The sequence below is a fragment of the Primulina tabacum genome, chromosome 1 (genome assembly GCF_025594145.1).
Source record: "Primulina tabacum isolate GXHZ01 chromosome 1, ASM2559414v2, whole genome shotgun sequence".
NCBI classification, from domain to species: Eukaryota; Viridiplantae; Streptophyta; class Magnoliopsida; order Lamiales; family Gesneriaceae; genus Primulina; species Primulina tabacum.
In genome coordinates, this window is record NC_134550.1 from 54409316 (window position 1) to 54422974 (window position 13659).

A 13659-nucleotide genomic window follows, 5' to 3' on the forward strand; every position below is an offset into this window, starting at 1 on the left:
TATCTTCCTCAATCAACCACTGGCCTATTTTGAGAGATCAGTAAAACACATAAAGAAGAAGACAACCAAAAACTTCATTGTTACCAAAATCAAATCAGAAATCATAAGAACTAAGTAAAATGCTGAAATTAACCAACAAATCTAACGAAAATACTAACACGACTATTTGGAGCTTGGCCACGATTCTCCTATCGATAAATTTTGCTACACAAAAGTTTTTTTTTTTTATACTATATTATGATCGTGAACGATATAACAATAAAATTATGTTATCAGTTATAAATTTTCTATTATTCACACAAACCTATACAACTCCTTTAAAGAGTTGAAAGGTTTATAAATTAAATATTTGAAAGCAACAGCAAAAAAGAAAAAGAAAAAGAAAAATAGCACAATTATGCAGGCATTGTGGTAGTTTTCAAACAAATGCTTAATGGGATATCTGAAACTGTTGCAAGGATATACAAAGTTGGAGACTTTTTTCAATTTTTTTTTTTATAGTTTTAATATATTGGTAGATTTTATATTTTTGAAGAATATAAAGATAGATTTCATGAGCAACATATCGAGAGAAGTATCAAGATTGAGTTAGCTCGACATCTAAGCAACAAGGCTAAGGCTCTTCCCTAGGATAATATCATCTGTTGCGAAATCTGCTGCTTTCCTGAATGTCCCCCTACCAAAATCCAGGTTGTAGGAATCTGTAAGACCTTCCACTAGATTGAATTCCGGCACAATTCCCAGCACGCTCTTCGCCTTTTCAACGGAAGCGAAGAAATGCTGCATTCAATTAGCATTTAAGTATGTACGCTTCGAATCAAGAAATATTTGACAGATTAAAGTTTTTAGAATGATCAGAATACCTGGTCGCGGAATGGAAAAGCTTTCTTTTTACCAAAATCGAACTCCTTGGGGTTGTAGTGAATAATCTCAGGTTCTGGGAATCCGCCAGCCTGTTTATAACGAAAATGCATGGAAATCAGATTTATTGATACTATCATCTATGTCGACAGGAAGAATTTTACCTTGGCACATGCTCTCGCTAATCCATCAAAAGTAACGTATTTCTCTCCGGAAATGTTGAAAACCTCTTTGCTTGCTTTGTCATTGCCAAGAACTCGAAGAAAAGCAACAGCAAGATCCTGAAGTAGTCGTTCATAAATATTCATTTTTAGAACAATTTATCTTCATTCTTCTTTTTTTTGGGGTCAAATTTGATGTGATTTTTAGCTAACCTTCACATGGCCAAGTTGTGTGACCTGCAATCCTGAATTGGGAATCGGTATTGGTCTACCAGCTTTCAATCGGTGGAAGAACCACTCTTCAACTGGATTATAGTTCAATGGTCCGTATATGTAGACCGGCCTGATAGAAGTCCAATTTAGGCCCCGCGATTTTAATAAGCTCTCCGTCTCTAGCTTGCCCTTGTGTCTGCTCTTTGGATCAACTGCATCAGTCTTCAATCATAACATCAAGAACAGATTAATATTCAAAACAGATACAAAGAAAAGAGATAACGAAGCACAAACAAATGGTGCTTGTCGAGGAAATTTTGGACTAAATTTCCCCATTTCACAATATTTTCTAGAATTATATGCCTATCAAACAGCAATAACAAGCTCAATTATTTATCAGATTCCAACCTGGAAAAACATCCTTGTTTCTTGTTACAGTTTTGCATATAGTTTTTGCTCGTGAATGCTTAAACTACTTCGAAGATTATTACAATATATATTGAGGCTGACCTCAAAATGTGGAAGATAATCGGTTTTCAGGTACACTCCGGCTGAAGAGCAGTAAATGTACCTAGGGGTGAATTGAACCAGATAAGGAATAATATACAAGTGATACAAACTGTGATTAAAAACAAAAAAACACAAAAAGTAAAGCTGGTGTCGAGATTTACTGTTCAAGATTTGGTAAAGCGTCTAAAATTGGCTCCACTTCATTTGCTTCGCGACCTGATAAAGTGAAAGATCAACTTTCGGGGGTAAATCATTTTTCTATAGCATCCGATCATGAACATAAAAATACAAATGCACTTCAACCAAGAAACATAACTTGCTGTATTGGATATAAAGGAAATATTCAAAGATCTCATACGCACCATTGATATCATATACAACATCAAATCCTTTCGCCGAAAGGCTGCTCTTTACGAATTCAAAGTCCATTCTGTCTCCCTTCAAGTGCAAGATCTACAAAAGAAAAACTCTGAGACCTCCTATATCCCACACCCAATGGAATATGTATAGACACGAAATTCCCATTGTGTATGATTTGTATAGAACAAAACATACCTTGGATGCAAAATCGCTAAAATCTGCATCTGATTCACCCGGCAACTGCGAGGCAATGGGTGCTTTCCCTCTGGTGAACAGAGTAACCTGCAATAGAAACAAGTAGTTGAAAATCTGTTTGGTGACAATCTTGAGCAAAACAGACTCAAAGAATGGATATAACATGAATGGGAATAAAACAAGACTTGGGAATATGTTTGATTAAACCTGATGGCCCTCTTTGACAAGGAGTCTGGACAAAAAAATACCAATGAATCTGGTGCCTCCCATTATAAGAATTTTCTTGGCACTTGATGCAGTAACACACAATGCTCCATTCGACTGCAATTGTTTCTTCTTATACTGCAGAAAGTGAATATGTCTGATTAATTTATCCTGATAACATTAACAACCATTTCCCACAGAAACTAAAACCAGTAAAATATGATTTTTAGCTCATCCCACACTCAAACCACCCAATACTTGAACTTTTTATTTTGAAAATACCAATTACGTTTTTGAAATTCTTTGAAATTCATAGTTCCTCATAAATTCTAAAACCTTTTAAAGAAACTACTAAAAATTACGATAGCTAGGGTCACTCTTATTTTTCACTTCAGTTTCATTAATAGTTAGTTAATGGTTGTCAAATAAATTAGAAAGTACAGCAGTATTCGCCAGATATCACAATCCAAAGTTTATTGACACAATAAATTAGATTCACCAATTTTAAATTTATTTTTGATATTGGTAACACCATAAAATCAAACCAAGTTTACAAATGAAATACTCCACTACAAAAACAAAGTGAACATCTAAATTTGTTTTGTTTTAGAGTGATTTACTAAACTTGTAAGCACATATATATAATCAATCAATTTCATCTCTTTTTGACAGATTATTAGATTAATAAATGTAATATATCCATATATATATAAATATATTATAATCAAGCAATAATTTTTCTTCAAAATATTTTTGTTTAGAAATTTAATTTAAAGGTTACATTTACCTGATGCCCGACACTCTCAAACCTTGAACTTGAGCATTGCCCCAGCTGAATCAACAAACAAGCAAATTCACACAGAAAAAAACTGAAACCAAATCAAAGAAACATGTGCAATGAACAGAAAATATCTGTAAAAAAAATGGGACGACAATATTATTAAATCACAATACACTCTTACAGATTTTGAAAATGAGTATAAATCTGGCTTGGCTATTTTCGTAGAATTAACATGGAAGCAGGGTTTGAGAAGTGTGAACGTGGCCATGTTCCAAGATCGAAGAGTGGAAAGGTGAAAGACTGCTGAATTGCCATTCTTCCTTTTTGCTGTTTTTTTTGGATTGGATAAGACGAGTATTTGTATCCACACTTCCTCCATGCAAAATTTCAATATAAATTTTATTTTTTTGATTCTTTAATTTATCGGCTAATTTACCACATTATCCTTGGAAGTTAGAATTAATGCAAATTTTGTATCCTTGATATTAATATAGGAGTAGCTTATATATTAGAATGTAATTTAGATATATGTCACGGTTCATGCCTCGACAATCTTTACTTAGACTTCTATACGAAAAACAATAAAGAGTAGGTCTTTGTGAGATTGTCTCACGAATCTTTATCTGTGAGACGTGTCAATACTACTGATATTTAAAATAAAAAATAATATTTTTAGCATAAAAATTAATTTTTTTTTATGGATGACCAAACTAAGAGATCTGTCTCACAAAATACGACCCGTGAGACCGTCTCATATAAGTTTTTGCCAACAATAAATAAATCGAATAACTTATAAAATTATCAATACTCTCATCAGGTTTATATTTGTATTATAATGTTTGTATTTATTTTACTTTATTCAGAGGGTTATATAAGATAAATATAAAATTAATATTTAAATATAATTTAACAAAAAAAAAAACAAAAATTTGTGTGAGACGGTCTCACGGATCGTATTTTGTTAGACGGATATCTTATTTGGGTCATCCATGAAAAAAATATCAATTTTTATGATAAGAGTATTACTTGTTATGCTAAGAGTATTACTTTTTATTGTAAATATCGGTAGGATTGATCTGTCTAACAGATAAAGATTCGTGAGACCGTCTCACAAGAAACATGCTCAAAAATAAATTATCATTTGCTTATCACATTAACTTCGAAGAAATACAAGACAGAGATCGGTGCATATGGTAGAAAGTGAGAGGCCCATGGGCTTTTTGAAGAAGCTTAATCCTCTAAAATATATAATTTATGATGGGTAAAAGCCCAACAATAATAATTGGACCAACAATCCAAAATGACTACACAGCCCAATATCTGAAAATGAGGCGTTTTTAATAATCTAAATAGATATTATTCTCCCGTGGAATGATTCTGGCATCAATAAAGATCTTTTCATGGACACGTGTCTGTCCAAACAACCACTATTTCCCCCAAACATATATCCACAAGCGAACTCTGCTCTCCAGTCTCCTCATCCCGTCTCCGTTAATTTCCGCCAAAAAGGCAGCAGCAATTGGGCGGGGAGATTCTCTGTACTTGTTTTCTACCACTCTCTCGCTATGAACGCGAGATCGGTGCTCATTTCCTTCTACTCTGCTCCTGTTTATCATCAGATTTCACCGCCTAGAAGAAGGTCTGAGCCTGATAATCGTCCACAATTACGGTCATGTTCCTGTGAAAGAGCCAATCTTATTCATTTTTTCTCGGGCAGTGCGAGGATTGGCTTTATTAGAAGAAGTTTAAGTAGCACTGGAAGAGTGCGGGCGGATGTGAAGTCGGAGACACGTGGTGTTGCGGAATCTCCGCCGCCGCTTTCGGAGCCTGTGAAGATTGGTTTGGATTATTATGATGATGATGATGATGATGGAGACTTCAGTACGATTCCGTGGTGGGAACAGTTTCCAAGGCGTTGGGTGATAGTGATTCTATGTTTTACTGCTTTTCTAATATGCAATATGGATAGGGTAAGCAGCTAGAGTCCTCAACCAACGTGAAAGTAATCGCACAATGGCTTCGTGCACACGTATATTTTGCTGATTTGGTTGTGCCTCTATTATCATATAATTGTGTGCTCTCTCGGACTAATTAACTAGTTGTAGGATGGCTAGCCACTGTATACGTGGAACACCTTGTTATTGACATTTGTGTTTCATATCGATTAGATCGAATGACCCAATCACGAAAAAATTCTGGTTGAATTATGTGTCTGTGGCCATTTCGCGTGAAAATTAGCGCAAGTCTCGTTTATCTTTCGTTTATACGATTCTGTATTATAGCACACGCTTTTATTTCTGCTTTATACTACACCCTTTCATTCCTGTTTCGCGTACATTGTACGAGCTTGTCTTTTCTAAGTATCAAGGAATGTAAAATGAAATGCAGTTGGAGTTGGAACAACCGATAATCTTTGAATTCATCAAATTATTCCTGGCTTATTTCTGATTTTGCTCGAGTTTTCAATAAAAAAAATTCTTTTAATTTGACTCCCTCCTAAATGAAATTCCGGGTTTCCTTGAACGAAGTAGTCACAGGAATGCATTTGTCGCAAGTAATGCGTAAAATTTTATTCTGAATGTTGGTCATCTTTAGATCATGTAGGTAGTTTTATTATTAGCCTTGCATATGCACTCTAGTATTGCATCCCCGCTATAGGCTTTTTTGATTACTAAATTGAATTTGAAACAATATCTGATGATAAATAAAGAATTAAATAATTGGTATACATTGATTATAAAACTGAAGGTGAAAATTAGTTTTACAATGGTGTAAGAAATTGTGATTAAATTTTTTCCTCATTAATTTCAGAATATGTATTTTTTCAACCTGGAGGAGCAAGTTTATTGAAAAAATTGTAAAAGAGACTCAATGAGCGTTAATCTCTCTCTCTTAATAAAAGTAAGTAATATGATTGTTATGACCACATCCACCAAGACTATCACTACAACAATGCGCACTGCACAATTTTCAAGAAAATAATTGTGGTGAATGGATGCTTCATTTCTGCTGTGGTCATGGGTTGGTGTAGGGGCATGGCCGAACTTAACCTCTTACTAAGTACTAACTCCACCATTTGGATTGAACATTTAATTTGCCTGCTTCATTCTTTCAGCTGATCGCTTTGTGCTTATTTCTCAGTTTTAATATTCTTGAAAAAGTTTCAAAAACGAATAACTCTGTCTCCTCCTTTCCTTGTGTATTTTAGGTGAACATGAGCATTGCAATACTTCCAATGGCTACAGAGTTCCATTGGAATTCAACAACTGTTGGTTTAATTCAATCTTCGTTTTTTTGGGGCTACCTTCTCACTCAGGTATGAAGATAGCCTATTTGTTTTATGAAAAAATCAAACACTTTTTTGTCTGCATATTTTGCTTCACTTTGATGAGATTGAGAATAATTCTTAAATATTTATATTTTATTTGTTATGTCTAAATTTGTATTGATTTTTGAATTTTTAAGTACTTGAAAAACCACATCTACAAATACTCTTTGGGATCAAGGAGTTAGTTTCTCATTGTTTGTAAATGCAGATTGCAGGAGGTGTATGGGCAGACACTGTTGGTGGGAAGTTCGTTTTAGGATTTGGCGTAGTTTGGTGGTCAATAGCAACAATGCTCACACCTATTGCGGCAAAGTTGGGTTTGCCTTTCTTACTCGTGGTTCGTGCTTTCATGGGTGTTGGTGAGGTAAGTATTCTCGCATGTCAGGTTAACATTTATCGTTCCTCTGAGTTTTTCTTTGGAATGCTGTTGTCATCAGGATGTCCCTAGGTTGTAATGTTTTGTTGTGAACTTAGTCACAACAAATTGTGCTTTGCCAGTTTTCTGTTGAATTCAGCCAGATCACTTTCTAACAGGGTGTTGCGATGCCTGCTATGAATAATATTCTGTCAAAATGGGTACCTGTATCAGAGAGGAGTAGATCGTTGGCATTGGTTTACAGTGGGATGTATCTTGGATCCGTAACTGGTCTATCATTTTCGCCAATGTTGATCCATAAATTTGGCTGGCCATCCGTTTTCTTTTCATTTGGATCTCTGGGTGCGGTTTGGTTCACTTGGTGGCTCAGCCAGGTCAATTCTTGACTAGTATACGATTTGGTTGCAAATTTTCAATTTGCATTTAAATTGATTCGTTTTTTATCGCAAGGATTTATTCTGCCATCAATTGCTTACCCATTTAGTTTTGACAAGGAGTACTGGATGTAGGCATACAGCTCACCACTTGAGGACCCCCTGTTATCGCCTGACGAAAAGAAGCTAATTCTTGGCAACAGTAAAGTGATTGAACCTGTAAAGTCTATACCATGGAAATTGATATTGACAAAAAAACCAGTATGGGCTCTGATAGTGTCTCATTTTTGTCACAACTGGGGAACTTTCATCCTTCTCACATGGATGCCAACCTATTATCACCAGGTATATATTTAATTATTTTCGATCAAAGGTAGTAGTACAATACTAGGTAATAGTACAATACTAATTTAAGTTGGGGAAAAAAGTAAGTCTAAAGTTGTTACTAACAAAGACCGCTGTTTTGGAATTTCTGGGTAGTGGTATTAGTGGGCTGACTTTGGGAGTTGTTCCTTGCTTTTGTTGACAGTCATTATAGGAAGTCTGATTATAGCTACAGCTCAAGAATCCACCCGTCAGCTGTGATCCATCCAAATTCTGTTGATTATCCATGCATGCAGTATTCTTGAATTTAATAGTAAAGTAAAATGTCGATGAATCTGAAAAAAGAAAAGAAAAAGAACTTTGGAAAAACTGAAAGAATTGCACGTTTTAAATTATCGATAATGCTGTGGGCAATGGATGTTTTGATTGGTAAGGGGAGATGATGCTGGTGATGGTGGATGAAGGAAAATGGTACGTGAAACTACTTTGTGAAAATCATGGACTTTGTTGCATTGTGAAAAAGAGGAAAGAGCACGAGGTTGATAAACATTGTTGCCTTTTCTATAGTGGGATGAGATAGTGGGATTGATTTCGACCAGCTATGCTTTATTGCTCAGAGTGTTAGGCCACTACGGGACTACATATGCATAAGATGATGGTAGCAGAGATGTGTAATGTTAATATGGATGTATGGCAAGACGCACGAAGATAGAATTAGGAATGAAAGGGTCATGAATTATTTAAATGTAGCTCTATAGAGGATAGAATTAGAAAGATACGTTTAACATGGTTTGGTCATGTGGGAAAATCGTTTAGTTTGGTAACCAATATCCATGGAGCCGACCCCGCAACTAGCAGAAATGTGTTATTATGATGATGAAATATGATGAGATATGGAATGGAGTTCAAGTTCTCCTTGATGATTCGGTCAGAATTTATTGACCAAAATTTTCTTCGTTGAATTTGTAGGTATTGAAGTTCAATCTTACTGAATCGGGTCTTTTTTGTGTCTTTCCATGGCTTACTATGGCCTGTTCTGCAAATTTTGGTGGTTGGATTGCAGATACTCTTGTGAGTAAAGGTGCATCTGTGACCAATGTTAGAAAGGTATTCACATGATTATCTATTTTTGGACCAACAAATTTATATGTGCATTGCTTCGGAGTGATTGTTATGTTCTATTGATGTAAATTTTGAAACTTTCTAAAACAGCTAAATGAATGCAGTGATTGTAGTCATACATACCAGAAAGACCCTCAGTCAAAATTCTTCCAACAATTTTCTGGCACATTTCAGTTACCCGATTGCCCAGTGTTATTTTTTTTTAGCGGTTGCTTTTCAATGCTTCTCTACTAATTTTAATTATTAGATTTCTCTTGGGTACTGAGTGATATAACCTCTTTTTCTTTACTTTTGTTTATTGAGTTGTATTCTTGCATGCTTTTCTTACAATCAGTAGATCTTCGCTACGGGAGCTGGCAATTTTAAGTTTAACTATATTTCTTTTCTAAGATTTTTTTTCTAGCTACCTATTGCCATTTCATGTTAGGGTTATACGCGGATGCGAGTGGGTGAAATTCATGGTTTTTAATAACATCTGACTATCCATATGCATTATTTGAATTCTCATGCAGATAATGCAATCAATTGGATTTCTTGGTCCAGCTTTCTTCCTATCTCAATTGAGCCATGCGGATTCTCCTGCAATGGCTGTTCTGTGTATGACATGCTGCCAGGTTTGTTGTTATTTTGTGGTAAAAATATCATAATTCTAGTCAATGGCGGAAATATTATTGAAGTACTCTTGTCAAATTTCTAAAATTGGAATAATTGACCCACTTAAGTTTTTAATTGTTTTCCTTCATCGATTTGCATGATAACTTAGGATTTGTTGTCTAAAGAAGTAGGTGATTAGGAAAGTTTACTAAGTGTGAGAAAAAGTGCGATGAGTATTGTCCCTAGATACTTTATGCAAATGTATATTTAATCTATTACCTAGTATTGAGATGACCGAAAAACTTTTTCGTTCTTATAAAGACACCGAGGTAACGTAATTACTAGATATTTTTTATTTGTACATCTACTTCCTTTCCTTGAAAAAAATTACCGGAACAGCTTGAAAATTTTCCAAGTTTATTCTTTTATTGTACAAAAAGAGAACTTGATATTATTTTGTTTCAGCAGTTTTTCATTTTCTTTTGCTTTCTTTAATATATTCCTAGATCCAACTGGAGCAATACTATGCATATTCAGTAAGTCGTCATTCTTGTAATGTTTTGAAAAATTAATTATTGGTCAGGGAACCGATGCCTTTTCACAGTCAGGGTTGTATTCAAACCATCAAGATATTGCTCCTCGATATTCAGTAAGTACTTCCCATTAATCTTCCATGACTGCACCGATTTACTTGCTATAGAGTCAGGAATGAGCTCGATGAAAAATCTACTGTTGATGCCATTTAGACAATGTGATCTGTTGGACGCTTAGTTTCTCTTACATAAGCAAATAATTTTTATGTTTTATCTTTATGAACACTTATACAGGGGGTATTGCTTGGTCTATCGAACACTGCTGGAGTTCTTGCTGGTGTTTTTGGTACTGCTGCGACTGGTTATATCTTGCAACACGGTAAGCTTTCATTGCTCGGATCTTTTAGCTGAAATAATTTGATCTGTCCTCTAGCACTGGCTCTTGAGTTGCAAATGGAAGTCAGGAATCTTCAGCTATCTTCATACTTTACAATCTCCCATAGGTTATTTAATCTTGAAACCTTGGCACTTAATCTTACGATGAAATCTGAGACCGTTGAATTCATCCGTTTTCAAAATAGGTTCTTGGGACGATGTCTTCAATGTTTCTGTTGGACTTTATTTAGTTGGCACCGTGGTATGGAATCTTTTTTCGACTGGTGAAAAGATATTGGATTGAAATGATAGCACAAAAATCTGCATCGAGTAGGAACAAGGACCTCAAAGTACACTTTAAAATGAGATATTGAGCGGACGAAGCTCATGTATGCATTCGAAATCCTCTTTTGATGTGTTCCATCTTTTAACTCGTGGATTTACTATGGAGAGAACTGAAGAACTCTTTTGCAACCAGTATCTCCAAGAGATTGATGCATTCGCGGCACTGCCTCTTTGGAGGAGAATAGGAATGTAGGAAAATTAGGACACATACCCAAATTTTATGTACATAATAACATTATATGCAACTCTTAGCCGATTCTTTTAACATTATGTCCATATATACATTATTTGATATTGTTCACCATATGCAAAAATCATGGCTATTAATTTTTCAAAGTTGGTAATTGTTTGCTAGCTACAACCCTGTCTAACCCTCGATTCTTTCTTGGTCAAGGCATTGATTTTATTTTTGCCCTAAAATCATGAAGTATTATTATTCTTTGAATCCATGATCGTATTTGCTCCCCCATCATGTATGTCCAGGGTACAGACAATTGGTGATTACTTGAATAGTATAACCTACTGTCCCTCGATTCCGAACAAAATAGAAAATTTCTCACGGGTCATATCTCAGTTAAAAAAAATTTACATGCTTGAACTGTACTTACCAGTTAACATGTCAGCAGTTCATTTTGTGAAAATTTCCCTTTTTGGCTAGTATCCATTGCATTATTGTCATTCCTTTTCTTTTTTTATTGGTATAATTAAACATGTATCATCTCCATAAATCAGAGTGATTCCAGCTCTATACCATAGTTTTACCACAAAACATATCCTATTTAGCTTCAAACTCATACCCCTTTGGCCCTTTCATAACTATCGAACTTATCATGATCCAGTGTTAATCAACCATATATCTAGAATGTGTATTTAATGAGCGAATAGTATTGTATCATTAAATTGATTGAACAAATTATACACACATATAAAGTATAAGTGGACGACGCCAATAAAAAAAAGAAGAAGACATTTTGCGACAAAAGAAGTTGAAATACCAATTTACCCCTCTCCCTCTCCCTCTCCCTCTCCCTCTCCCTCTCCCTCTCCCACACATGCAGATGACCCTTTCATTGTGCCAATTGCAAACCCTCACATAGGCATCGGCACCAGTAATGCACGTGGCTTCAAGTAAACTTTGAGCCCATTCTTCATGAATAAAGTCAAAGACATCTTCTGCTCGACCCGGTGGCCTGGAACTAATGACAGCCGGTACCGTAGGAGCACGGCTGATGCCACTGACTTCATCTGAAGATAAGCCAAGTCCTTACCTAAACAAGTCCTAGGTCCGCCATTAAACGCCACAAACTTGTACGCATCCTTAACCGGTTCGAACTGGTCTCCGCTCTCTGATAGCCACCTCTCCGGTTTAAATTCCATGCAATCGTCTCCCCAAATATTCTTCATCCTCCCCATGGAGTATATCGAATATGTCACCGTTGAACCAGCAGGTAGCTCCGTCCCATCAGGCAAAATGTCATCCGAGACAACGTATTTGAAGTCTTCGGGCACAGAAGGGTACAGACGGAGAGTCTCGGCTAGTGCTGCCTTTAGGTAAACTAGTTGGTCTGCTTCATCAAATGTCAGCGGCTCTTCAATCCATTTCTGGGTGTCTCTGCTTCTGGTTTTTTGGAGAACATTCGAGATCTCCTTTAGGATCTTTTCTTCGACTCGGGGTGTGTTCATTACGAGCCAGAAGAACCAACTTAGAGCCACCGACGATGTGTCCCTCCCCGCGAGAACGAAGTTTAAGGCTATCCGTTTGAGTATTGAGTTTGAGAAGAGGTTACCATCGATATCTCTCTTCTTCATGAAACGGGACAAAAGATCATCTGATGGGGTTTGTTTTCGTGCATCAAGTGCTTCTGTCATGTAATTTTCCACAATACTTAGGCTTCTCCTCAACCTCTTTTCAGCTCCCAAATCAAAAATTTTCTTCAATCTCCATAGAAAACCAGGGTAAAGCAGCCTCTGCAGTGTTGCTTCGGTTGCAGAATCAAACGCAATTGCAAATGGATTCTCAGGCATTTCAACCGACAAAGTTTCCGGGTCCTTCCCAAACGTGAGCCCACATATATTATCAAACGTTAAACGAAGCAAAATATCTTGCAAATCTACTGATGTGTGATCGTTAGCTGCCTTCTCCAAGATAACCCACAAACGAGTTCGTATTGTTCGGCTCACCCAACGAGCCATCGCTTGGCGAAGAGTCCTTGTGGTGAACTCAAGAGCGGCAGTTTTTCGCTGCAGCAGCCATGTCTCACCATCACTGTTGAATATCCCTTGTCCCAAAAGATCATGAAAGGCGGTTTGCCAAGTAGGGCCTTTCGGATAGTTACAGAACCGGGTCCGAAGAATGTGTTCTATGTTTTTCGGGTGACACGTGACTGTGTAGAACCCTTGTTTCCTAGCCAAGAACGGGATGGCTATGGTGCATGTTTGATACGTGGCGGCGCTGCCTGTCGAAAGAAGGTTTCCGGCTATCCAGTCGTGGATTCGACTCCGATTGACGAATAGATGCGGAAGGCTACCGACGAGTGGCCACGCCTTCGGGCCGGTGAGTTTTCTTGCTAGCGGCCAAAACCATAGGCAATAAGCTGATACTACCGTGGCTAAGCAGAAGAAAAGTAATAGAATGTCCATGTTCTTGGGTGAGAAAGTTGAGTACGTAAAATCTGGTGAATACGATAGGTGAGGATGAAACTCGGTTAATATATATATCTGTGACATTTGTGTCTTGTGATATCAAAGAGAGAATTAGGAGAGAGTTGTTGGGAAAATTTTTATGGGACAAAAGAAGGGGTTGGTTTGATCGTGAACTATTTTGGAGTTGCGAAGTCATAAGAAAAAGAAAGCTTTTGCAGGCAAATACCACTGTTTCTACATCGTGAATAATACTTTCTATTTATTTCACATTTCTTAAACATAAAATCGACATATATTTTAATATATATCCAAATGTTAAATTTTAAAACTTTGTTTATATACGTATAATTGATACTCCAT

The 13659-nt window shown here is 36.3% G+C and overlaps 3 protein-coding genes across 3 annotated transcripts; 1 reads left to right on the forward strand and 2 right to left on the reverse strand.

Moving 5' to 3' along the window:
* Positions 1–517: 517 nt before the first annotated feature.
* Positions 518–3670, reverse strand: LOC142550289 (chloroplast stem-loop binding protein of 41 kDa b, chloroplastic-like). The gene is made up of 11 exons (XM_075659518.1): positions 3467–3670; positions 3292–3336; positions 2508–2642; positions 2301–2387; positions 2108–2198; positions 1907–1961; positions 1746–1806; positions 1236–1457; positions 1026–1142; positions 864–953; positions 518–780 (listed from the first exon to the last, which is right to left on the reverse strand). The coding sequence occupies exons 1-11, from the start codon at positions 3662–3664 to the stop codon at positions 601–603; spliced, it is 1281 nt and encodes a 426-aa protein (XP_075515633.1). The 5' UTR covers positions 3665–3670; the 3' UTR covers positions 518–600.
* Positions 3671–4712: 1042 nt separating this feature from the next.
* On the forward strand, positions 4713–10984 carry LOC142550295 (sodium-dependent phosphate transport protein 1, chloroplastic-like). Its single transcript, XM_075659525.1, has 10 exons — positions 4713–5255; positions 6494–6601; positions 6822–6977; positions 7148–7363; positions 7499–7708; positions 8657–8794; positions 9322–9423; positions 9987–10052; positions 10231–10315; positions 10518–10984. The coding sequence occupies exons 1-10, from the start codon at positions 4851–4853 to the stop codon at positions 10613–10615; spliced, it is 1584 nt and encodes a 527-aa protein (XP_075515640.1). The 5' UTR covers positions 4713–4850; the 3' UTR covers positions 10616–10984.
* A 541-nt stretch (positions 10985–11525) lies between these two features.
* Positions 11526–13454, reverse strand: LOC142550301 (cytochrome P450 86A1-like). Its single transcript, XM_075659530.1, has one exon. The coding sequence runs from the start codon at positions 13381–13383 to the stop codon at positions 11746–11748; it is 1638 nt and encodes a 545-aa protein (XP_075515645.1). The 5' UTR covers positions 13384–13454; the 3' UTR covers positions 11526–11745.
* Between the last annotated feature and the right edge of the window lie 205 nt (positions 13455–13659).